The sequence below is a fragment of the Vanessa tameamea genome, chromosome 19, assembly GCF_037043105.1.
Source record: "Vanessa tameamea isolate UH-Manoa-2023 chromosome 19, ilVanTame1 primary haplotype, whole genome shotgun sequence".
In the NCBI taxonomy this organism is placed as follows: domain Eukaryota; kingdom Metazoa; phylum Arthropoda; class Insecta; order Lepidoptera; family Nymphalidae; genus Vanessa; species Vanessa tameamea.
This window is the reverse complement of record NC_087327.1, coordinates 1,538,778-1,566,340: the sequence shown is the minus strand read 5'-3', so window position 1 is coordinate 1,566,340 and position 27,563 is coordinate 1,538,778. Positions and strand designations below refer to the sequence as shown.

General features: G+C 30.6%; 2 protein-coding genes across 3 annotated transcripts; both read left to right on the top strand.

Moving 5' to 3' along the window:
- Positions 1–631: 631 nt before the first annotated feature.
- LOC113397077 (b(0,+)-type amino acid transporter 1-like) lies at positions 632–27,094 on the top strand. 2 transcript variants are annotated; one of them, XM_026635230.2, is made up of 9 exons: positions 632–768; positions 17,919–18,177; positions 18,308–18,577; positions 20,983–21,108; positions 21,341–21,485; positions 21,876–22,103; positions 22,267–22,363; positions 25,814–26,135; positions 26,932–27,094. In XM_026635230.2, the coding sequence occupies exons 2-9, from the start codon at positions 17,931–17,933 to the stop codon at positions 26,994–26,996; spliced, it is 1,500 nt and encodes a 499-aa protein (XP_026491015.1). In that variant the 5' UTR covers positions 632–768; positions 17,919–17,930; the 3' UTR covers positions 26,997–27,094. The 2 variants fall into 2 exon arrangements, with proteins under 2 accessions (XP_026491015.1, XP_026491016.1); XM_026635231.2 differs by lacking the exon at positions 632–768 and having other exon boundaries at positions 17,952–18,187.
- LOC113397079 (uncharacterized) lies at positions 18,742–20,431 on the top strand. The gene is made up of 3 exons (XM_026635233.2): positions 18,742–19,263; positions 19,460–19,643; positions 20,164–20,431. Exons 1-3 carry the CDS (start codon positions 18,938–18,940, stop codon positions 20,308–20,310), a joined length of 657 nt encoding a protein of 218 aa, XP_026491018.1. The 5' UTR covers positions 18,742–18,937; the 3' UTR covers positions 20,311–20,431.
- Positions 27,095–27,563: the final 469 nt, after the last annotated feature.

The following is a 27,563-nucleotide window of genomic DNA, read 5'->3' as shown; positions in this document are numbered from 1 at the left end:
AATGATTATTTCCAACTGCAGGGCCGGATCTACCATATGGTTTTTTGGGCTTCAGCCCAGGGCCCCGTGTATTCAGGGGCCCCCAGCTAAGTCATGTCAAAGTCAAAAATAGACGATAATGCGAAATAATCCATAACTTTATTAAATTAAACAGATCGTATGGTTTGCAGCCCTGCAAGTCGTGCAATTAATCAACAAACCCATTCAATTAATTTAATTCAAGTCTACGTTCAGATATGTCTCAGGTGGGCACCTAAGTAGTGTTAGCCCAGTGCCCCCTAAACTTACAGTCCGGCCCTGTCCAACTGCCTCAATCAGTTTCCTACAAAAGCGAATCTGTAATAAGGGATGACCCATATTAATCTTTACACGGATTTATTAGAACCCAATTACATCAATATCATCTAAAAATAATTTAAAATTTTGCTATTCGCTTCAATACACACTGACAGGCCGTTACGATTATCAATAAAGGACCTATCAACAATACTTTTAAGTACTTTGATCTAATTTATGAAAAGAGGGATTAATCAAGATCGCCTTATCAACAAATACGTAATCGATAATGTATCTTATCGAGTAACCGATATTATTGTAACGAACTACGAAGTAATGTACGCGATAATGCATCAGTCTTAAACCTGTTGTAACTGTGGAAGCACGCATTAACCGTATTCATCGAAATAGTATCGTTTTGTATCGATTTATTTTATTTTATAATGTGCCAGTGATTTTCTTTGTGAAGTGTTTTATATTTATAAATTAAAGGTAAGTCTAATATAATTCAACTTTATTACCATTAATCTATAATTTAAAATGAAAGCCTTAAAGAATATATTTTATTTTGTTTTCAATATATTTTACTATTATACTAATTGATATACTATATACGGAAATTAATAATTTAAATTATTAAAATTTAAGATATTTTTATTATATTGAAATATATTACACAAAAACAATTATTCTTAAGAACATAATTCACAATAAGCTTCTTAAAATCAATTTACTTGACAAAGCTCGTAAACCGAAGGATTTTTTTTTTTATTTAAATTTGTGTCATTATAAAGTATTTATTTTTAATAAAAGTACTTTATGCTTTAAGTGACAAAACATAACTGTTATTTATGTGCTATAATTGTACCAACCGATGCAGAATGCCTGCTGCAAATTGCAATAATTGTTAAATAAAATTCCCAACACACTGTTCTATTACTTTCCTTTTATTATAATATCAAAAAGAAATAACAAATTAGAGAAAGTGTACGATTGTAAACACTTTTAAAAAAATTCAACTACCTAAAATTCTTTATTGAAAAAGAAAAAATACTTTTCGTGGTTGAAAGAAAAAGGTTAAAAAATGTATTCGGTTAAATAACTACATATATTAAGGAACATCTGTTTTCAAGTAAAATATTTACATTGAAAATCATATATAAATAAACAATTGAAACTGTTCTACCCCTTTCCTTTTTCTCGCCTTTATTTTCCCTTTCTTTAGTAGCTTTTCTGTAAAAACTCACATTGTATATTATTCGTGAAGTATTCAAACCGTCTAGTGAGTTGTGATACGCTATTTTGATTCGTGTTCCGTGTTGTGTTTCGAGTTTGGTCTTACAAAATAGCTCTACTGATAACTGACATCTTCTATTTCGTTTCAAAACATATTTGAGCGTTTGTGTTCCGTTTTATTTTAAATTGAAATTGGATATGTGCAATCAATAAATTGTTCGGAAGTATTAACTCGTAATAAATTATCTTCCAGAAATCAGAGTGGATCTGTGATCTATGTATAAACAAAAAGGAAAATACATTTAAAAATTAAATACTTATCATACGTTATGCGACATGTTTTAAATTTTAATCATACATTAACTGTAAATTTTGCCTATAATTGTATGTAATCACTGCTCTCTGATTTCCTCACACACGCTCTCTCTTGGATAGATATCATCAGTTTACTCTTAAGTTTTTTAATTAGATTATACCGTAATTAACTTATATAAATTAAAATTCGGAAAACTGGACATAACTTTCTTTATGGGGATACCACTCGTAATAACTTCTTTAACTCTATGTCAAAGCGTATGACATGTTAATAAAAAAATATTAGCGTATATTGATAAATATCTATCTATTCTAATATTATAAATAGGAAAGTAACTATGTCTATCTGTTTGTTTGTTGGTTGCTCTATCACGGCCAAACAACTGAACGGAATTAGATGAAATTTGGTATAAAGGAAGCTTGAACTTCAAAAAGGACTTAACCTACTTTTTTTGTACCTAACAACCAACCCCAAGCCGAAGCCGTTGGCTACAATTCTATAAATAGTAATTGTCTAGGCACGTTTAGATGTTAGCCCGGCCCTTTCACCAGCTTTTGAAATAAATTCATTTATTGTATAATAGTAATCCTGTATATTAAACAATAACTTAACAATTCTGTGTTCCAGATTGAAACACATGTTTAAACTCCATTTGAAATAAATTTAACATAATTTCAAACGAAATTATGCACTATTAACTTACGATAAAACTGATAAAAGGAGTTTTTTACTACGTTCTGACAAATAGTACCAATAAGGTTAAAACTATCTTTCAAAAAACGAACATAATAATTTTATGTATGTATTAACTTCATATTGCAATAACATTGCAATAACAAAAAAACGGGCTCCAATCCATAAAAGTAAATAAATGTTTAGATATTTCAACAAAATTATTTTTCAAACACCTAAATCCACAATGTTACGAGTACCTAACTCATAAAAGTATGATAATTGAACATCGTTATTAACTAATTTATGAACATTTGTTAACACTAGTACCTAAACTATAGTCATAAATATAGTATAGTATATAGTATAGTAATATAGTATAGTACTTAAATAATCGCGCAAACAATATGAACAGATGATATAAGATTTCTCTCAGAACCTCTTTTTTGGAGTCGGTTAAATAAACAACTAACGATGTTAATATTGCTGTGTGGATGTGTACACACTTGAAAGAGACAGTGTTCACATATTAATGACACATTTGTCAGTCGTTTGACTGTAATGATCGAGACCCAACAGGTTTTAATAAGGCCGTCTGATAGCATTACCATCTGTCTTTTATATACTTAAATTAAAAAAAAGTCGATAAGCTATTGAGTCTGTGTAAAAAATTATAGTAATACTAGATGAAAACCGGGCTTCGCTCGGGTAAAAAAAAATAAACAAATATGGTTTATTCTTTACTTTTTATATAACATATAAATATTCATAAACTTTGATCTATAATTTATTATGGATAAGTTTCTATCGAGTCTATCGTACGCCTGCACGAAATTGTTATTTGGAACACACTTTCTGAACGCACCCGTAAACGTCAAACATGGACGCCCATTGAACTGTCTTGTCATTGAACTGTCTTGTCATTGAACTGTATGGATTTAATATCGAAATATCTCGATTATACAAATTTTGCAGATATACGTTGTTGATTAAAAAATCATTATTTTTTAACGATCTATAATTGTGGATAGGTTTCGATCGGGTCTATCGTAGACCTGCACGAAAATATTAATACAGGCTTATTAAGTAGATTATTATGTATAACGACTACCATTACATCCCTAAAATGTTATTTAAATTAGTCATTAATATTATTGAAATAATTCAAATATGAAAACATGTTCTTAATATTGATAACTTTTATTTATTTTATTATCTGTAATTATTCCTTATATTAATATCTTGTTTCTAAAAAATATCGTATGCAGCATTGCATAATTATGTGAAAACTTTTTCAGTAAAATAATTTCACATATTAATTGCTCCTTCAAATTGTACTCTTATAACACTCAAAAAAGTTTAAATACTGAATCGAACTCCAGCTGACAACCTTATATGCTAGGTTGTATACCAAACCTATTTACGTCTAACTTTACGCTAAGTCAAGGACATGCTTACATAACATTATAAAACCGTTATGTTTGTAATGTGATACTTAAGATATTTTATGTGACACGGTACTTTATACTCGTACTTGCAGTTGGTTATTGCGCAATATGCGTCGGGCGAAATTAGTCTTGAGTCCTATTATCAATGAATACAATACAAAAATGTATTGTTACGAATCAGGGCCATTCATATGTAAATTGGGCGACAGCCACAATATTTTTGTTTTTTTAGTGTTTTGCACAACTAAAATAAATCATGGAAAATAAATTTCATAAGGAAAAAATCTTATCTACAACTTCGATATCACGTAAAACGTCAAAAACTACAGTAGCGCACTACGCTTTGTTACATTTATGCCTACAAACCATTGCACCCGGGGATAAAAACCAGCAGTACCTTTTCCGTCACGGTGGCACCACATCTTACACATATAACATACTAGTTGTGGCCGCGTTTTCGCTCACGTTTAGAGTTTTGGTCGTCAGGTATTAGGCATAAAAACGTAAGCATATGTCCTTCCATTGAGTGCATGCTTGCTTCATACCAAATTGCATTGAATTCGGCTCAGTTTTTAGACCGTGAAAGAGCAACAGACCTAAATACAGACCGACAGAGTTATTTTAGCATTTAAAATAGTAGTTAAGATAACCTTGACGTTGACGGTTTGCCTCTGTATGGTTGACTTGCCTTGATTGTGGCTCAGGATATTGACAAATCTCGACCTTGACTTGACTCCTCTATTGCAGTTTTGCGCATAGACCCGAGCACTATAACCGTGATTTTAAAAATATTTTTTGATTCAGATTTATTTAAAAACATTAAAAAGGACACCTTCGGAACTAAGTAAAAGTATTTTTAAAACTATTTGGCTGTAGAATGCCTGACGAATAGGTTGACATGTAAAAAATATTGCTGCTGATATTGTATTTATTTAAGAATGCTTTCAACACTATGGACAGCAGGTACACAATACATATTTTTGGTCTTAGACTCTCTAAACTTACATTTATCCAGAAATAATTGTCGGGTTTCGTTATCTAGTTTTTTTTTTTTTTATGGCATTGGTTGGCGAACGTGCATATGGGCCACCTGATGGTAAGTGATCACCACCGCCCATAGACAAAGGCGCTGTAAGAAATATTAACCATTCCTTACATCACCTATGCGCCACCAACCTTGGAAACTAAGATGTTATGTCCCTTGTGCCTGTGATTACACTGGCTTACTCCCCTTCCAACCGGAACACAACAATACAGAGTACTGTTATTTGGCGGTAGAATATCTGGTGAGTGGGTGGTACCTACCCAGACGGGCTTGCATAAAGCCCTACCACCAAGTAAAGTAGTGCACAACCAACCAGTGTCAAAACCTTAAAAATATTCAAGATGTTTTTTTAAGATAGTTAGACTACATTTCTATAAATGTTGATTTCCGGTAAGGTAACACCATCTCTACTCTTTTATTTTCTATATTTATAGATTCAAATTTAATCACAAACCAAATACGCGGAACAGCGTTTATTGTATAATTCTGACCCTTGATAACCCCAGTGCTCTAGAGTTCCTAAAGAGCTTAAATATTACAAATGAAATGACAGAACAATGAAATACTGGACGAAAATAATCCATACATGTATATTTCACTTTTAATACTAAAGTGCTGCCCTACCCTGATGTAAGTAATTACAAAAATTTCGCCATTATTGCCACCTACGATCATTATATCTAACAGCATTATACCTATTTGTTGATTTGTCGCCTGAAAAAGTTATTTTAATCTTAATGCAAAGATACTTATCGATGTAGGTGTATTTATAATGGAATCAGTATCTTAATAACAAAGATAACTTACACTCAAATAAAAAAGTTCTATTTAAAATTGAAATCTTGTAAGACAAACAAACGTATCCTTGAAACGTTTTAAATGCGTTTTAGTAATACGACTTATAAACAATTATAGTTACATTCATAAATAAAAATTTATTAAAAACTCTGCAACTACGTATATTATATTTCTAGTTAAGCGTTAAGCCATAACATTTAATAGGTAAATAATAATAATAAAAGCTTATTATAAAAAAAAATTATGAACAGTACAATGTAGCCCGAGCCAGATAACAGTGTTTCAGAAACTAGTACCTTCCCTTTAATTAGTACACCATGTTTTGGAAAGTAACCAAAACAAAATAATAAAATTAAATAAACGTGTTCGTAAGCATGAATTTGTGTCTGTATAAAGTTTTTATTTTTTAGAGCCTTAAAGAAAGCCACTAGCCGCTGGGACTACACATCAAAACCCAATATATATACGTATATATAATCTGTGTATTGTGTATACGCCTTAAATGAAAAAATGTTTCCCTAGTGGCTGGCTCTGTAATAGACGATATTACACAAAGACGTAAAATTTAAAATCAATCTTATTTTTTCTCTTGACAGAATTTAGGCCACGGCATTCAATCTCAATGACCTGATGATAGCTCAGCATTCCGAAGCACGGCTGTGTGTGCCTACTTCCGCACTCCTTAAAATAAAACCGAATAACTTTTTCCGCCTCGATTAGATTTTAAGGCGCCATGGCTTATATAGCTAGTTAGTTGAGTAAATTAATAATTAAAAAATATTTATAAATAAATAATGATTATCATAAATTATGTTTCAAAAGTATTTATGTATTTTTTTTTCATTTACATGTTACAAAATAATAACTTCATAATGATAAAGTTAATTAATCATACATTTCATGAGAAACAATGTTAGTGCGATCATTTTTACTTCAAAGAAAAACAAAACCAATTCTGAATACTTCGTATTGAAATTAAATGTATTGAATTCAAACGAAACTTAAAATGATTTATCATTTACTCAAATTCATTTAAAGTGCTCGTTGAGCGGTGTCAAATTTAAATACCCGTTGCATTACTTGGTAATACAAAACGCCTTCATAAACAAAAACAAAAGAAAAAACACAATTTTCACATCATTTTGTTCCGAAATACAAAAGCATAAGAACGAGAATTGTATGTATAAATAAAATAAAATAAATGCATGATGCGTTGTGTATTAAAAATTTTAAATGCATCTCTGCATTTCGGTCAATAACATCAGCTGCGCAATTCGTTTACGAGACACGTTTATTTTAGTTATTTATTTTTAGACGTTAAACGGTTTCTTACACGTTTCAAGGAAATGCAGTTTTCGTTTTATTAAAATTGAAACAAAGAACGCTCTTCTGAAGTTGCTGGAATGTATCGTGTTGTGATATAGATATTATCTGTCTATTTTTATACAAATACTTTCAGCTTTATGTAAGGGTATTTTATAAATAACATACTGTTATTACATAATAAAATTAAAAGTAAATATTAAGCTATAGGTATATATAACCAAGATAGAATTTTTTATTATATTTATTTTACATGGTGGTAGAAGTCTGTACAAGACTTGAGTACTAACTCAGTATTGTTGTCTTCCAGTTTGAAGGGGAAGTGAGTCAGTGTAACTAGAGGCACAAAAGACAAAACATCTTAGTTCCCAAGATTAAGATGGGGCGTATTGGTTTTTTTATGGAATGGTCAATAATTCATAATATATATGTAATGTCAAAATTTTAGTGAGTTCGTTCGAAAGTGTGTCACAGCTGACAGTTGTAATATCTACGATTATATTTGCGATCGATTTATCATATCTTAACAGTTTGGTCCACATTTATAACAAGAGGAAACAAAAGAATATTATAATAATATCCAAGATATATATATACCAGAAATTTGGAACAAATCTTTGTTCCGCAATAGATTTGTATAAAGAAAAGATTTTGTGATTTGATTTATTGTATAGGTGCCTTATGCCTTTTCAAATTATCTATTTCATACAATGATCAAAAGAGCTATTCTGCTTAGCAAATTAATACCAACAGCAATAAATTTATTATAAAAACATATATTTTATTATTCCAAAGCTACGCAAACGCCGATATAAATATAATAAGATCAAGACTCCAAACTGAATCCTGACTGCCTTGTTGGTCGCAGATCCCGAAGTCCCGTTTTCAAACCCCAAGTCGAGCTGATAAAAAGTTAGGTATTAAGTTTTCCTCTCGAAATGTTTTTAGTGATAGGCAGAAGCCTGGAAATTGGAGACACGCACACACGCACCCAGATTCCACCCATTTTTAATGTACGGGCGTGTGTCCGTACATTGAAAACGCAAAGCCGTTGGTCGGATAGTAACTCTTTTTTGGTTTCCATTCCATTGGATTATGAGAGAGACAATAGAGATTACACTTGTATCAATATCACTTTTTAATATGATAAATCCTGCATAGTTGGCTGTTCTACATTGATTGGTTGCTGTGGCCGAAATAGGTCAGGATGACATCGTCATTATAAATGTAAAAAAAGAATATGAAAGAAGTAAATAAAATCTGTCCAATTAAACGCCACTATGATGCATATTATTGCGTATGCGCACACAACTTTAATTGCTGTTGAACATTTTTACAAACTTCAACATTTGATATCATAAAATAATAGAAGGACAATATTTGAAAATTATAAATTACCGACCGAGCTTTTTAAGCTATTTAGAAGATCTTTAGAAATAAATATACCTGCTAGAAGGTACCATCACTTTGACCTTAATTACATTCAATGGTTTAATCATCACGCCTGTTGGTAGGTACTAATAATAATTAGTGTCTGTGAAACTTGGTACTATAGTTTACGTATCTAGATAAATGAACACTCCCAATTTTTATTTTCAAAAGCTGTATAAATGTTTACACGCAATTTTGTCACATACCAACGTATTCTACGTACATAAATTCTACAAACTACCGTTAAGAACTGATTTTCTTATCATTATTTCGTCAATAATAATAAAATTATTGTAACAATAAAATAATTATTGTAATTTTACCTTTTATTATTAAACATGTTTAATAAACCAACCTCAGAAGTCACGAGTGCCTAATAAGTGCCAGTTACAGACGTAACATTTGCCTTTTTATTTCTTCTTTTATGAAAAAAATACATTTGATGAGGTTTTATATATACCCGTATAGACCTTTTTATGAATGGAAAGGATGATGTTTGATAACTATTTACGGACTCGTCCAACAATGACTCAGTATTGTTTCAAATAAACAATAAACTTTAGTCATATAAACGTCGTTTATCGCACCCTACATAAACGTACACGCTAAATTATTATAGAATATTTTATTACAATTAGAATTATCCGTGCGTTGCTCTCCACGTGATACATTTACGAACAGTATAAGAAGTAGTAGTAGTAATAACATTTCAAATACCACGCAATCATTATATTACTCGTTTACTCAACATTTATCAGATTGATTTATAGTTATACAATTGTATAAAATTTAAATTCGTGACAGATGACAGTGACAGTATTATGTCAAAAAACATAGTGCTCGCTGTCATCGTATTAACATATAATAGAAATATGACAAAAATAAAGATTGTTTTAATTTTGGTAACTTGAAAATATGAACATAAAAGCGCAGTTTCAAATCACAGCCAAACACTTAAACTTCAATTCATTTTTCAATTTTTTTTTCAATTCAAAAATATCTTTCGAATTACCAATAACCCTGTATAATCATTGAACACGTACTACGTTGGATTTGATAACAAGCATGATAAATATTAATGTACATGTTATATATTCGTATTATAATACATTGTTAAGTATTTATCCTTGTAAGCTCTATACCTAGAGATGACACGTTTAACACGACATTATGTATTTGTACATTACTTACTACCATAAATTTCTATTTTATTACCTAATTATATGTTATAATATAGTGGCTGATAACCGCTCGCTAACAGTAATTGAATTATAAATTATAAACTTATTCTAATCGTTTACTATGGCTACAATATTGTATACATACAATACAAACTCACACAATTATCTATCAGTTATCTACGTAAAACATACTTTAAAAAGATTAATAATATTATGTCATAGTACCAAAGACAATTTTCTTATTTATTTCAAAATATTCGTTCACAAAAGACGCTTATCAATTCTTCTTAAAATTTGAACATTCGAAAATCGATTCGAATACAATAACTTCTAAATCGAAAACTAAATAATAAAAAATAAACATTTTTAACTCTTATCGAAGCGATATTGAATTCCCATTCAAAACTAGTTTCGTTGTTGTCTAATATTAAATAACAATGTCCAAAGAGAATATTAAAAAAATAAAAAGCATTCTAAATAAGTGTAATGAAATATGAAAGAAGTCGAGGTTACAAACCAATTAACTAATGATGACCTGTCATTATGATTATAATAAATATTATATAGAAGCATTTATACTGGCATAATTTTCAAATTTCGTAAAGTTATTTTTGGAGTGGCCATAAAAATAGAGATAGAAGAATAAAAAGTATCCCATGTTTTGAACCAGGAACCATAAATATTGTCAGCGTGGGAATGAAACGTGTTAAGTGAAAGGGCTAGAATTATATATGGCAGTATTATGAGATAATACACGAAAATGAAATTGAAATGAAACCAATTCAACATTTTTTCCAATGTTTATTTATTTATTTTCAAAAGCATATATACGCTTTCTATCTTGAAATTTAAGCACAGATGTGACAATTAAAATTGGCGCCAATTTTAGTTTCAAAGTCATTCGAGATAAAAATAAAAATTCGCGTTCATGTTTAATAAATTGTTTTCTGTAAAAGTTGTAAGTCGTGACAACTTAGATATTTTTTGTTCAAGACAATTTTCGTGTAGACGTAATCGTTTCTGAAAAAATACTGAACGAATCATAATGCATACTTTCAAAGAATAAAATATTTATATAAAATTCTTACATCACCAATGCGCTCTCAACATTAGGAACTAAGTTGTTATGACCCTTGTGCCTGTAATTACACTGGCACACTCACCCATTAACACAACAATACTAAATATTAGCTTAGCGGTGGAATATGTGATAAGAGGGGCTCTACCCAGACGGGCTTGCACAAAGACCTACCGCCAAATAGTCGATGGTATCTAATCAGAACGAAAAACGTTTAATCCTAAGTTTTAATTACTTTTTCCACTGTTATGTTTATAATATTACTCAGTTTTATATTATTAATATTTGTTATTAGTAATAGTTATACGTGTGCATAAAGTTGAGCATTCTGTGGTTTTCTATAATTGAAGGAGCTCTTAGAAAAAAAACATATAATTCTTAAGATTTTATTGGAAGATTGTGATATGTATTCTTTATATAAGAGCACAACCAAATAAAAAATATAAGACTGAAATATGATATTTTCGAGTTATACTTTTTCTACATAAAATGTCTCGCGATTGATCGTCGACGTTAGGTATATCTCACTTGTCTCTCCTTGATAATGTCCGTAAATACCCGTTTATTACTCATAAGTGTTGTCTGTCAAATATGATGATAAAGTTATGTGTACATCCATACGATTCGATGAATATTGATTACATATTAAAAAATGCGTAAACTGGATAGGTACATATTTACAAAATTACAAAATAAAGCAAATGATGATACCAAGTAATCGAAAGCCTTACCGAATCAAATAGTTTTTCTGTTAATAAATTCTTAGCAGCAGCGCAAATGAAAGAATTTTACGGATATGCTTAAGTCATGTACTCATCACTTGGATTGTGATAGATCCTTATCAGGGTATGATGAAAACTTTTTCCAAGCACCTGTTATTGATGTTTCCTTGAATAATAATATCAAAATATTTGATTAAAATAAAATAATACCGTGAAAATGATAATCTACTTTGAATTGAACGAATTATTTTATGTTTTAATTTATTATTTTTCGCACGGTAGTCTCTTTTGAAATCTTCAGTTGTTTCGGAAGTAGTCACGTTGTTGTAGTCTTTTGAATTTATTAAGAAACTTATCGACAGATATTAAGAAACTTGCAGACGTTGGTACATTTAAAAGTTTAGTAACCGCGTACGTACAGAGTACGTTTTTTTTGTACGTTTGCCCAATCAACTCGGAGAGAGTACAATATGTATTTTTTATTTGCCAATCCTTTGTGATTTTTTAGGAAAATAAACTGACATTTATCCTGCACATTTTTAACACAGTAGAAAAAGTCAAAAACTTCCACTACAAGAAATACTTCAACCCTTTTGCTAAGGCCTTTTGCCTCGTTTGCTTCTAACATGTATTAGAACTAACGACAAGACAATCAATGTGGGACTTACTAACCATTTCAATAAAAAAATAAAACTATACCTAAGATTAACATTAATTTCTATGAAATCCGGAAAAAAAATCTGGTTAATTTGTTTTCATGACTACAGTGTAAGTAAGTAAGTACTTTATTTTTTCTGTGAGTCATGTTTCAAAATTTACAATGCATAAAAGATAGACTCGCTATAGTACGTGACAAAACCAGATGTCATACGGACTGATTGTATAGTCCGGCAAGGCCACCTCGATAGCCACAACCCATTCACTATTAATTTAACTAGCCAATAGCAACGCGTTAAAAAGTATAACCAATAAATTTAATCACCCACAAAAAGCTCCCTAAAGCAATGTAATACTGACACACAACCAGTTAAGAATTAAGTGGTAGATATCTTAATAATAAGTACTTAATATCGTCTTTCATGCGACAAGCAACAATCGAATCAAAGCAAAACCTTAAGTTACGTTGAAGTTTTCTACGTACAAAAAAACGAAAAAAAAATTCAAATCAGGTTAAAGAATAAATAACTTACATACAACCGTTGATAAACGCTTAATTTCACCTTTGAATTCTAATAATCCGTTACTGAAAATATCCTATCTTTATTTTTACAAATTTTATCGACTTCTCATTTATATTTTATATTTAAAGTTATTATTATTATCTTCTTATTATAGTTATAATTGTCATATTTACGATTGCTATAAAACTGACGTGTATTACTAACTTGGCACGAACTATTCTAAGGTTTCCAATTTCATAGGAGACACCATTATGACGTACGTCAATCTGTGCTCATTTTTAAAGCAAAGCACCGCCAGCGACAAGCCACTCTGCTTTGGGCCCACACTTACACAGTCATATAAAAAATTGCTTCGTTTAGATTTGCCATCAGTACAGTTTGCTATTTCTACTGTAAAATATTAATTAGAACTATGATCTTACTATTGATAGTATTCTGGAAATGCAAGACATTTGTATGACTTATTTCAAGGCCAATGGATCTGCATATCGTCATATTATCAATTTATTTATCTAATCAATAAGGTCTACAGGAATCAACATTTAGTATTTTCTTGTAAATTAATTTACTCAAATCTGATTGTGTAGAAGTATGTTACAATAGTGTCCACCTTGCTCGTGAATGATTTTCTCGTGACGAATTTACGCGTAAAATTATCAAACTATACTAAGACGTATATAAAACTGTTAAATAGTTCAATAAACATAAAAAATCTTACGTAGGTACCGTTGCGTACTAGTTTATTTACCAAATACGTCTGACTCTGAAAGTTAGTCAGGGTTGAAAAGATGCTCCAATCTAAGGTTCTAAATTTAACATCGTTCTAAACTATAAGAAATATAATCCGATACCTATTTCCGTAAGACTGTTGATTGCACTATCACTGACAGTTTTGAAGACTTTTGGCTTAAATGAGGTATTGATGATCGTAAAAATAACAATCGTAAATAATCAATACACAAAGTAAGCAATTTGATCCATTAAGAGTCCTTCAATTTACTTCGTAATTCCCATTGTTCTATTCAATGGAAAACATTATGATGTAAGAGATATAGCATTTCATCAGATTGGACACAGCGTGCTTAAGCAGGGTAATGTTTAAAACGATCTTTGTTAGTTAATTTTTCGAAAACAATTCTACCAAAAAACATCTAGGTATATGTATAATGTAGCAATAGAACGCCAAAAAAACTCGATATGTTAAGATACAATTCACTCAAACAGCAATTCTTCGTATTGTTGTGTTCCGGTTCAGTTTAGTATGATTGGTGTAAATTAAAGAATACTTAATATTTACAACGCCACTGACTGCTACCACTTAAGAGAAAATAAGGTGGCTCATTTCACCACCCGCCTACTTGACGCTAAGATCGCATTTATTAAACCGACGTAAGGGACGTAAATGTTTTTGGCATACTGACGGTTGAATTTAGCATTTATAGCATTGGACATAAATACTTCTTAGTTCTAGCAGTGCAAATACTGATAGTGATTATTTACCATGAAGGGGCACATTCAGCTGGGGCTTATTTCTAATACTAAAATAAACTAAACATCTTAAAATTATATTGCCATCAGCAAAAGTAAAGCTAATCGTTTTGTAAATACTTAAAAGTATTACAGACTAAGCAAACATTTTTATCAATTATCAACAAACAAATAAGGACGGTGATCTTATGTAGGTCAGATAGAGGTATTCTGTATGTTGATAGTCTCATTCGTTTAGCGGCTAATAAGGGTGTAGATCACGGGGTGGTAAGCAGGCCTGTCTTAATCCAGGATACAGGGGTGCAAAAAAAGCAGTGCGCCGCGCCTTAAGGCTGCCCCTATATTATATTCTAATCATAGGAATTATATTCTAATCTTGGACTATCAGTGAGACTTCTCAGAAGATAATAATCTTTCTTGGCGTTACAGAAGATTCCTAGAAATCAAAACTGCCGGATTGACAATTAGACTGTGTAGTTAACTGCCTAAAGGCCAAATAATGGGATATAAGATATTAAATTTACAGTCATTGAAATATTTCTTCGGTCCCCCATGCAAAAGGGCGTTTGTGATACGCTGTGACAGATAATTTTTTTTTTTTTCGTTTGGTTCAGTTCGGGAATCATATCAGTATCAGACGAATAAGTTATAGACAAAAAACAAGACGTCAATCTACACTAATTTAAAACCAAGTTCAAATGTAATAAAAAGTACGAGTGATTAAAATATTAATTATAACATTTTCTTAACGATAGTGCTCCTGATAAAACGTCTGTCGTTAATCAAACAATCATTATTATCATTTGGATTTAGTGGCATACCAAATATTATCTATGCTTTTATTTGTCATTTTATTGTTACATATTGCTTATATTCTGTCTGCGATATCAGTTATGAGTTATGATGAAAATTTTAAAAATATATATTCATCATTCCTTTTCATTTATTGAAATTTGTAATAATGATCCATAATAATATTTTGTTAAATTCTTGCAAATAAAATGTATTTATTAAAGGAAATAGTTTCATTATTTAAAAATAAAAAAGTTACCGTCGCCTTCCTCTTCAGTGTTTTTTTAATGGTTAACATTATGAAAGTGGGTATATAAAGCGCCATTTCCAATACATTTAAAAAAAAAAAAATTAATATTAAGCGTAAGAGTTAGTAACCTACGATTTACGAACACATTTATTATCAGATGTGACACCTATACTGGATACCAAAAATTTAGATCGTTAAAAAACTCAGTATTAAACTTTACACCTCATTTCCTATAAGCATCATTGCGCTATAATATGTCTTCCTTTCCATTTACGATATTCATTTATAGATAAATATCGTTAACTCCATCGGTGTTTGATCTTTCTTGTACCGAAGAATTACCGAACTAAGTATCTTTTAGGGTTTCATTTAAAGTATAATCTCTAAAAACATGCCGAGTTTTCATCGATCCATATAGTGTTGTCCGATAAAACAGTTAGCTACATTCATGATAAAAAAATTACAACTATCGTGAACCTTATCTTTAGAAATGGTATAACTCCATTATAACTCCTATCTATTAATTGTCCGGGTGTTATATGATAACATTTAACATAGATAAATGTAGCTTCTGCAAATGTCGGTAATCTTTACATACAAGATCATGACATTATGTAACTTTGTAATCGATTGATAATGACATCTATAAATTAGTACAGACTTTCCGTTACAAATTTTACTAATGCAGTATCCCTCAGAAAACGGAATAATGTAAAAAATGCAAAAATTTAAGTGGCATCCAAGCTTTTGTAATGTTATATGACGTGCCAGCTAAATATATATAATCTATGTTTATAGATATACATATTCAGTTAAGCCAAAAATGTTACTTAAGTCTATTGTACCTAAGCAATTGATAATCATTTGTAATAACAAAAAACGATAGGAATTTTTAGCGGGCTTTTAAAAAAACAATGAATTAGAGATTTAACAGACTTTTCTAACGGATCACAAAGATAAATATAGTTCATAAATTGATGAAATTTCGATTAAGTGTGACTTTTTAAATAATTTATTAAAGTAATTTAAACTATAACAAGGAGTTTTGTCAAAATATCGTCACATTGACTTAGATTCCACACTAGAATACAGAAAGCCAAGTATTGTTTGGTACTTGATATAATAACTGTAATAAAGCCAAAAATTGCTTTCATTTAACAGAATACATGTGAGGTATTGGTTTAGTGGATACTTATCACGATGATAAGAAATATTAACGCATTGGAATGAGCTATGCATGACTTGATATCAGTCTACACGGAAACAGATTAGAGATACTTTTTTTTTTATACGGCTACTTTGAATTTTAGGGCAAAGATTTCAAACTGTAATTTATATTAATTATAATCGAACAACAAGTTCTACGATAATGGTTTATAAGTGAATTATTCATCTTTGAAATTCCAAATAGCATTACCTAATCAATGGTTTTTAAAATTAATCGGAATCATCGTGGCATCCTTATTAAATAGTGTTGCAGTTAAAATACTGAACCATTTACCCAATTAAGCGACATATTTCCTCTGTATAGAGAATACCGCTAGCATTTTTCTTTATTGGCACTAAGTGGTCAGTCTTTCCTGTATGATTCGGCAATATGAACGTAATGTTCACTCTGACCTCTTTCTCATAGTAGGGTTAATTCCCACGAACTTATTTACTTTTATCTGTTTTAATATAGCTCGTTTTTAAAGCGAAATAAAGTCCACAATACTGAGACAGTTTCAATTGTGATATGAATCACTACGCTGATAACGTTCACAATTTCAAGTTCATTCACCATTAATTCGATTATTCGTTGCCTACGGACTATAGATACATAGTCTGTAAGAATGTATTTACAGTCTCGCTAGCACCTAAGGCTTCCACACATTGAATTAAATTTATATAACATAAGTAAGCGTATAAAAAATGAAAGTACTTGATATTATATATTTCTATACTTATACGAAATTAGGAAAATATTTATTGTCAATCAAAGCAAATAAAAATATTTTTTTTAAATATAATTGGGTTTTAAATGTTAATTCCTAGCATACCTATAGCCTATTCCATGAAGTATCTATATACACATATGTATTTATCGATGTAGGAATAAAGATAAACAAACCTTAGATTTACGTATTTAATGCTATTTGCTAATAACTCAGCTATATTGTGCAATATATTTTGTTATATGTACAACTAAGAGTTTATGATTAATATATTTTTACTTATCATACAACACTATAACACTTAAATCTACTTTAATTTTACTTTCAAAATTACGGTAAGTTTCGTCGACGTTCGAAGGTGCCATTTTTTCGCAAATCCATAATGAATGTCTTAGATTAATCAGGCTCTCGGCCAATGTAATCGCTCCAATTTGCTGTCAAATTTTGTATATTTGGCTTATCTCCTCTTATGGTTGCGATAGTGTATAATTTACACATTGAACTCTTTTTATGTTATATAAACTTATACAGTTTTAACAAAAAATAATCTACCTCAAATTTTTCTTCAAATTTAAATAGATCAAATGGGAAGTATACACTCCCAAACAAAAAAATAATTTTCCAAATCTGTTCATAAATATGACGAAGAATGAGATAACAGACATTAAAACAAAATACAAAGGAACTGATAACCTCCCCCTTATTTTGAAATCGGTTAAAAACTAATTTAACTCTATTTTGTTTCAGGTAAAAAAAAATATGGCCAGTACAGAAATGAAAGCCATAGAAAAAAGCGAAAAGATCAAAGACAATGAAACGTCTGATATGGCCGGAAGTACCGTCAAATTACAGCGGGAACTAGGGTTATTTTCTGCGGTTAATTTAATTCTTGGAGTTATGATCGGATCTGGTATATTTGTGTCACCAGCAACAGCTTTAGAGCATTCCGGTTCTGTTGCTTTATGTTTGATAGTATGGACTGTTTCTGGAATTATATCTTTATTAGGTGGGTGTAGGTAAGATACCTATCCTTTTAATTATATAATCGTAATTTTATGTTTTTTTTTAACTTTTTTAATTTTTAAAATGTTCATACGTATTACTTATAATAATTAACCACCATTTTTTACTTGTAGGAGCATTATCATTTGCGGAATTAGGCACAGTTCTTGGAAAATCTGGTGCAGAATATTCATATTTTCAAGAAGCATTTGGAAAAACTCATAAATATTGGGGGCCTATGCCTTCATTTATATGTGCCTGGATTTATGTAGTAATATTAAGACCTGCAGAAGTAGCTATTATCGTGATGACTTTTGCTGAATACGCCTTTCAACCCTTCACAACAGAGTTACAGTCCGATTACAAAGCAACGGCCATCAAACTGGGATCTTTGGCAGCTTTATGTGAGTTATTAATTTAAAAGTATTTTTTACATGTTCTCAATTTTTGTGCGTTTGTTTTCGATTATGACGTTCGGCACAGCGCAGCGTTCTCGATTAGTTTACGGTTTATCAATTACAGTACGCAGCAAGCACTAGTGTCAACTGTCAGTGAAGTGACACTTATACAAATATACAATAAACTTTAAACGCCAGTGTTAGCAACGTTTTTCGTTATAATTTGAAATCACTATAATATAGAAAGAACTTGCAATTGAGTGAAAAGTATCTTTAATTATAAAAAACCAAATACAATATAGCTTTACTCGTTTATAATGTGTTATTTTATCCGTTAAGTAAAAGTTCAAAAGTTTAATTGCTATCATGTCCAGTAAATTAAATGCGGAAACCAAAGAAAATTTATCGTGTGAAATCAAACGATTGCAAGAAAGATGTCTCGACATTTGTAATATCATAGAAAACTCTCCTTTCGACGCAACAATATCCGTAAATAATGTAGGAGAAAGAGCTCTTAGCTATGTAGAAGGCTTACGAGCGGAGATACAAAATTCAACGACACACATACCGATTGACGAAAATTTAATAGTAACACAATTTCTTGCTGAAATAAAAGAAAAGACTGAACAAGTTAAGGAATTTACTGCATTCACGAGAGGAACCATTCTTGATATTGATAATGAGATACAAAGGTATGTCATTTACGTAGCATTTTTTAATCCTTACATACGTTGCTTATAAAATAAAAGCTTTTAATCAAAACTATGCAAAACTTATTTTATAGTATCTGCCTTCAAATGCATTTTCAAATGTTGGTATCATTAGAATATTCATCTTTAAACAGAATGATCTATATCAAAATCCTTATAAATATAAAATTAAATTCAGGTTAAATGATTTGACGAATACAGCAAAAGAAGCACTATCTCGACCTAGAATAGTACAGTGTGAAGTCAGGCCAGAACACTTACAAAAAGCTAAAGAAACATTCCACATTTTGAAAACAGAACTTCATGGACTCATCCAATCATTGTTCCCGAATGCAAGTGATTCTATCGTTGAAGTTATGGGAGTAAGATATTACTTTTCTTTACACAAATTAAAGTTAATTAACTTTGTGCTAAGTCTTAGTGTAAGCACATCTATTTAGGAACCACTCACACATTTATGCCAAGCAGCACTACTTTGTGTTGTTGTGTATTGGTTTGAAGGGTGAGTCGGCCAATGTAACGAAAGACAGAAGGAACATAACCCCAAGATAAGTAGCATATTAGTGATGTATAGGATGGCTTATATTTTTTTTTTGTTTGTCTATGGGTATTGCTGACTATCAAATGCCCATTTGCCAGTGCACCTTCCTACATCAGTTGTTCGGTTCATTACTTTTGTTATTTATATACAGATTATACACTATGGAGGATGAACAATATAGTTTCTGTCAGGCCTTTAATGATTTTCTAAATACCAATATAATGTTCATTTATTAGAATTATGTAAATAAACATCAATGACATTTAAATAAGTAATATTAAAAATACATTGTTTTAAATCCTCTGATTATTGTAATTAGTTAAAGAACTTATTTTTTACAGCAATTGATGCAGGAAAAACTTAACGAAGAATCCAGTGGCTATGTTCAAATTACTCAAGAGAACTACAGGATTATAGAACTTTTAAAAGATATGAACATTGTGACAAGTAACCCTTATAATAATATGGAAGTAAAAATTGCCTATTGAATTCATATCACTTAAATATTATATTCTAATAATCGTAAGACTTTGTATACAATAATTATCAAAAATTATGTGTTTTTTTTATGTTTTCACTGTATAATTTTGTATTAATAAATAATACTGACCAACAATTTTTTTTTTTTAATTCAACAGACCAAAGCAAATTTTTATAATGACCGATGTTTTTATGCAAACACATTATATTTTATTTAATATTGTTAATACTGGTTATATTTGTATCAGCAAGACAATTATTAAAATTCAAACATTTTATTATTGTAAAAATAATATATTTTTTAACATTTAACATTGTAACAAATAAGCAAATACAATATCATACAAGATCTCAATTATATTATAAAAAGTTTAGGTGAATGTAAGGGGTAATCTCCGGAAGTAAACAATTCTAAATGTTTTTAAAGTGCATATACTTTTGTGTGGTATTTCGAAATAGTCTACTTGTACTGAATAGTTTCATCATTACTCATTAACAACCTTATAATTTACTTGGAATGTTATTTTTAATGGTAATGCAATTTAAATTTGTTAAACTTCACAGTTATTAGTGGTGGTCTGAATTTATATATAACAAAAGAGCATTTTTATTTGTGTAATGTAAATGAAAGTCAAGATACGTAATTATTATTGGTTAATATATTACTATTTTTGTTTCAGTTGTTATGACATACATCAATATAACAAGTGTAAAACTATTTGTAAAGGTACAGAATATATTTGGGGTGTGCAAAGTTTTTGCTTGCCTTATTGTAATAGGCGGAGGACTATATGAAATTATTAAAGGTTTGTTATTAAAATAACTTATATTAAGAAATCATATATTAAGAATATACATGTGTTTCCTAACATAACTTGTGTTTATCATAAAGTAGAAAGATTTGAATTAAGCTATATTTAAAAAAAAAATAGTTCCATTTACTATGAGTCATTATATGCACTTATAATAATTACATTTCAATGAATTGTAATATTTTCTAGAAGTCGTATTATGATTATATATATTTTTATATTACAGGCAACACTGAAAACTTGAACAAAGGTTTTGAGGGTAGTACAAAGAGTCCAGGCGGTATAGCTCTCGCATTGTATTCAGGATTATGGGCGTATGATGGTTGGAACAGCGTAACTGTGGTTACAGAAGAAATTATTAACCCAGGCGTGTAAGTTAGATATTTCAAAAAAAGTCTTATAATAATTTTAAAGTCATAAACTTGACGGCTATTAAAAAAAGGTAATAAAATTACTGTATACCACTAACACGAGACTACAAAGTAATCAAATATCGTCTCAGTTTTTTGGAGGCACAGACGATTTTTTACTAGTTACAAATATTTAAAACATTAAACGCGAAAGAGGTTTAGCCTACGTTGTTTCTTGACTTTTTTCTGAGAAAAATTTCGCTCATCAAGATTAAACAAAGTTTATACAAATTAACTCAAGACTTAACATGTGTCTAATATAATCCATCCAACGATTTAGGAGAATTGATTTACTTGAAAGCCCATGGTTGCCAACTTTTGTTTATAAAAATATTTATTTATTTTCCTCAGAAATGTTCCCCTGAGTATATCCATCGCTGTACCACTTATTACTGGTCTGTACGTCTTTATGAATGTGGCGTATATGTCTGTGCTGTCTTACGCTGAAATGGTATCTGTGCCCGCTGTAGCTGTAGCGTTTGGAACCCGAGTGCTGGGTCCTGCCAGTTTTCTCATACCACTCGGTGTTGCCATAGCGACATTTGGTTGTGCTATGAGTGTCCAATTTGGTGTTACCAGGTAAGGTACTCAAATAGAATATAAGTTATTTATTTATAAAGGAGTTATCAAGTTGTGGTTACATTAAATGGATATTTTGACTTTGATTTTTCAATATGTTAAAAGAATATTATAGAAAATGGAAATATAAATAAAATTGTACTAAATTAATGTTTATTTTTAGAGTATGTTACACAGCTGCGCGTGGGGGTCATATGCTGGAAGTATTCTCATACGTTAATATGAAGCGACTGACACCAGCACCAGCTGTTGCATTCCAGGTTACCACCAATTTAGTCTGACATTTAACTCATGCCAACTCAATACATTTGGCTTAGAGTAAAACTTTTGCAAGTATTTCGCTTTTAGCAATATTAATAATATCTATCATTTGGATTGAATATAACTTAACAAAACAATAATCTATACTAATATATAAAGCGGAAGAGTTTGTTTGTTTGTTTGTTTAAACGCGCTAATCTCAGGAACTACTGGTCCGATTTGAAAAATTCTTTTTTTGTTGAATAGTCCATTTATAGAGGAAGGCTTTAGGCTATATAACATTACGCTGCGACCAATAGGAGCGCAGCGACAGTGAGAAATGTTGCAAAAACGGGGAAAATTATTCACATTTATGGACTTTCGATGCGTGCGCAGCATAAACGTTTTAAGTTACTCAAAAAATGTGTATGAAAGATATATTCCTCTTTTAATAATAAAAAAAAAGTCCGTGACACTATATGTCTATTTGTTAAGAGTGTGCTAGCAGGCGGGGCGCGGCGGCGGCTGAGGGGAAGGCGGGTCAGTCCCGCCGCCGCGCTCGCCACTCTCACCCGCAGGTGTAGTTCTGCGAAGTAGCAATGCACATAACGACTTAAAAAAATTAACATTCTTAATAGTTAAATTATTTATCAAAATTAGGTTTTGTTATCAGCTTATTTGCTCATTATTTTTTATCGTTTAAAATCGATTACATTTAAATCATAATCGGCTGTAGTTTTAACTTACGATATAAGATAAAATTTCAATGAACATTCCTTCGTACTTTGCAAGTAAACAATTCAAACGTTTCACGCTATAAATAAGGTATAAAAATTACATTACACACGTAAAAAAGTTCAAAATGGCGAGCGATACTTTCACCGATGCAGATTAATCATCACTGAGAAAATAAATTATGCAAATAAGCAAATAGGTGAATATCGTTTAAAATGACTACACAAATAAATTAGTAGTTCAATATTTCAAGTCATTTCTATTACGTTCAAGCATATTCAACACGGTTGTACTATAATCACCTTATGAAATAATAACACCAAAGGAGAAACAAATCTAAACTTCTTATTGTTCGGTTTGTTTATCTTATTACGTTTAAGTTAATATTATTTGTTTTCAACCGACTTCAAAAAGGAGGAGGTTATCAATTCGTCTGTATTTTTTTTTTATATGTTTTTACCTCATAACTTTTCACTGGATTTTGATAATTTTTTTTTGTTTGAAAGGTAGTGCTTCCCGTGGGGCCCCATTTTAATTTTATCCTGTTACGATGATGGTATCCCTATGAAAACGATATAAGTCTTAAATGTGCATTATGTATGTGCGCGATAAATAGGTGAATAACTCAAAATTGTGCCAACCAATTTTAATGATTCTTTTTTTATTATAAAGGATATACTTCAAGGGTACTATGGTGAAAGTTTGGTAAGGTTCTGAGCATAGGATCCTTGACAAAGTAACGGTACGGAAGGGAACGGAACAATTCTAAGGAGCACGTTAGCGATACTCGGCCGAATCTTTTAGAAACAAAAATTTTGACAAAAAAAAAACCGACTTCAAAAGAGAAAAAAAGTAATATGCTCTAAAAAGTAAAAAATAATTGCTTATTATTCTACAACTTAATAATCAAGTAACTTATTCTACTTACCAATATGTAGGTACGTTCTGTGTTTCCACGCAAGGAGATAAGTATGTACCTACCCACTTTAAATCTAACTTAACACAAACCTATGAATAACAAACAATGATCACAATATTTTTTAGATTTATACTATGTAAAATGAAATTAAAAATATTTAGCCTATTTAAAAGTCAGCAAAGTTATTACGATAATATATTATAGTTAAAATTATTGTTATTTTTGGAGGCGGTGTCAGCCAAGGTAGGTTTGTAAATATATGATATACTCCAAATTTGTAAATCTGGTCTATCGATAAATACACTTCTTCTTGATGTTTTTTTAAACCCTATACGTACATAGTGGTCCTATATAATGACAGAAAATTGGAATCAAAATTGAGTGTTTAAGCAAACATGTCTACCGTCAGGTATTACAATTCATGAACTTTTCTCCTAATCCAAGACAAAAAAAAGTCATTCAGATTTACTATTACATTTCCTGTTGAACGTTTTGTTTGTTTTGGCAGAGTATGAATTTTGTTTGTGATTTATTTATTTACAATTGACTTTTTCTTTTGCCTTACATCCAGATGTCGATACACCTGCATCGAATTGTTAACAAAAAAAATATTCGCAATCGTACACTATTGTACAATATTTCTTTTATGTTTAAGAAAAGGGTTGTCATAATTGACCGTATAACAATAAGCAATAAAAACACAGATGTTGGTAATTTATTTAGACAAACTTTACCGGTAATTTTAAGAGGAACTAGAGCAGACATTGTAAGGTCTTGCCTTAAAAGTTCACCGTTATGGAAATTTGTCCATACCTTAAAACTATCTACGAATATGAGAGCACATTTGGGGGGAGGAAGTACAAATTTTCCTTCAAAGTTACTTTTAATAGGAGATGGAAAAGTACCTCATTCTGAAAATAAAATTGAAATTGATCGCGATTTAGGAGAAAAAGTGACTAGCATAGAGGATTTAATATCAAAAGTTTACCCTAATATCGTCGAAATAGAAAATAAAGATTACCAATGGATGTGTCAAAGGGCAATATTGGCGGCGAGAAATAGTAGCGTTGACGAAATTAACGACCTAATTTTAACCAAACTTCCAGGCGATATAACTACCTACACATCTATTGATAATGTAATGGATCAAGAAGATGCTGTCCATTACCCACAAGAGTTTCTCAATTCTTTAAACCCGAGCGGCCTTCCACCACATTCCCTGAAGTTAAAAATAGGTGCTGCGATAATTTTACTCAGAAATCTTAAACCACCAAATTTATGTAACGGGATCCGCCTTCAAGTAAAATTCCTTCGCAATAACGTGATCGTTGCAACAGTTTTGACTGGTCCGGCAGTTGGTCAAACAGTGCTTATACCTCGCATCCCAATGATTCCAAATGATTTACCTTTTAATTTTAAAAGAATTCAATTTCCCATTAAGTTATCTTTTGCCGTAACCATTAATAAATCACAGGGCCAAACATTTAAACACGTAGGAATCGATTTACGTCAAGACTGCTTTTCACACGGCCAACTATATGTCGCGTTGTCAAGATCGGGTTGCGGGCAAAATCAGTATGTTCTTCTACCACAAGAAAATAAAACTAAAAATATAATCTACGCTGAAGTACTGTAAAACATATTATTAAATCTTATTGACGATTATAATAACAAAAACCAACGTGAGCAATCAAACGATAATCATGATAGTGTTTCCAACAACTACGCGAACGAAGTCGCGGGCACAGCTAGTAAATAATAATTCTAAACAAACAAAAAAATGGATTTCTTAAACAATTTATATTTTTTGTTTCAGGCTATTCTTACCTCAATATTTATTATGGTTGGCAACATTAAAACCCTTATTGACTTTGCTAGTTGGTTCCTTTGGTTTTTCTATGGATTGGCTATGGTCGCATTACTAGTGTTGAGAAAGACGCAGGCAAATAAGCCCAGACCATACAGAGTGCCAACAATTGTGCCTTGCTTCGTGTTGGTAGTGGCAATATTCCTGTCAGTGTTGCCTATCGTCCATGATCCTTCAATTAAATATTTAATGGCTATTGGCTTTATAGTCATCGGTGTAATAGTCTACACTATATTTGTCTATTACAAGAAAACACCTACAGCTTTATTAAGTAAGTAAAAATAAGTATATATTTGGTTAATTGAAAATGTATGTATTTTTTTAATAATATACAATAGAAAACATTTAATTATGTTTGTCATATGTCAAATAAAGTAGTGTAACAGCGTGAAAATGTCTTACTGCTGGACTTCTAAGCTGGACTGCTAAGACTTCTTCTTTTGAGTACATGCCTCGAAACTTATTTCACCATACAGCTCCAATGTGGCTTTATATACTCGCAGGCATGTCTAAATCTAGTTTGCTGGGGGTGCTAAACCGTATTGGGCTCCTATGATGGTCAAGTTTTGACCATCGTCATTCAACCTTCTGAGGCACCTCACGGCCCAGAAAGTCTATTAAAAATCTTTTTGTGGTGGGGAGGAGATCGGCAGCACATTGCTCACACTCGGACGATCGTTATACTTTAGATAATGCTTAAGAGAAACTGGAGCATATTCTGATCCGGTTCATGCCGATGTTATCCATCACGCCAAGTGCGAGATAAATTTATAAAAAAAATTAAGCTTATGAAAATTCAGTAGGCATAACCGAAGATTATAAGGTTAAAAACATAAAAACTTTGGATAAAATTCAACTATTATAACTATTGGGACGCCTCGGCACATTCACCAGCCCTCATTGTAGGATTAAGAACCAATATCATCAAAAGGAGGCTATTTCCCTGTAGTAGAACTATTCGCGGATTCTTAATATTTTATGAACCCAAAGAATATGTACAAAAAAATGCCCATACAATAAAATGCATTTTGTTATTTTTAAAATTAAACTATATTCTTTTGTTTCAGGAAAATTTACATTCCTAACTCAAATGCTTTTCGAAAGTGTGCCGCCTAGCAACCACGAAGACTGATTTTAAAAGATTACATAGATATATAAAAACAATATAGTTTATAAGAAACAAAATAAATAATGCAGAAACAAATTATATTATTATATATATTATTCTAACTACTGTCTTTTACTTAAACCAAGTCTTACATTATGTTTAATATTATTAAAACTGTCTAATTAAAACCTTCATAAATTAAAAATCTCCTTGATCTATAATATTGTTTTTAGAACGATGGCATCGTTCTAAGAACAATATTATTAGAAAGTATGTTTTAATTGGCAGATTAAGAAAATATTTGCAATAACGACGACATTTATTAGTACTCGCACTTCGACTATATTTTCATAATGTAATGTAAAGTGTAAGATGTTGTTTTTTTAATGGAATTAGATTACATTTCATTTTTATTAACATATAAAATTCAACAACAAAACTTGAATACTTTGTAATTATTACAATAAAACTATCCATAAAATCTGAACTCGTCCTTTTAATCTTTAACATTGTTGCAAATGTCACACTTGACACTCTTCCGTTCGCACAATATTCTTAAAGCACCTGTTATTATATATTTTTTATATCTTC

Coding starts and splice junctions, on each gene's coding strand:
- LOC113397079 (XM_026635233.2), top strand. CDS start 18,938: ATGTCCAGTAAATTAAATGCGGAAACCAAAGAAAATTTATCGTGTGAA. Junction 19,264..19,459: donor ATTGATAATGAGATACAAAG/GTATGTCATTTA, acceptor AATTAAATTCAG/GTTAAATGATTTGACGAATA. Junction 19,644..20,163: donor CTATCGTTGAAGTTATGGGA/GTAAGATATTAC, acceptor TATTTTTTACAG/CAATTGATGCAGGAAAAACT.
- LOC113397077 (XM_026635230.2), top strand. CDS start 17,931: ATGGCCAGTACAGAAATGAAAGCCATAGAAAAAAGCGAAAAGATCAAA. Junction 18,578..20,982: donor GGGATCTTTGGCAGCTTTAT/GTGAGTTATTAA, acceptor TTTTTGTTTCAG/TTGTTATGACATACATCAAT. Junction 22,364..25,813: donor CACCAGCTGTTGCATTCCAG/GTTACCACCAAT, acceptor TTTTTGTTTCAG/GCTATTCTTACCTCAATATT.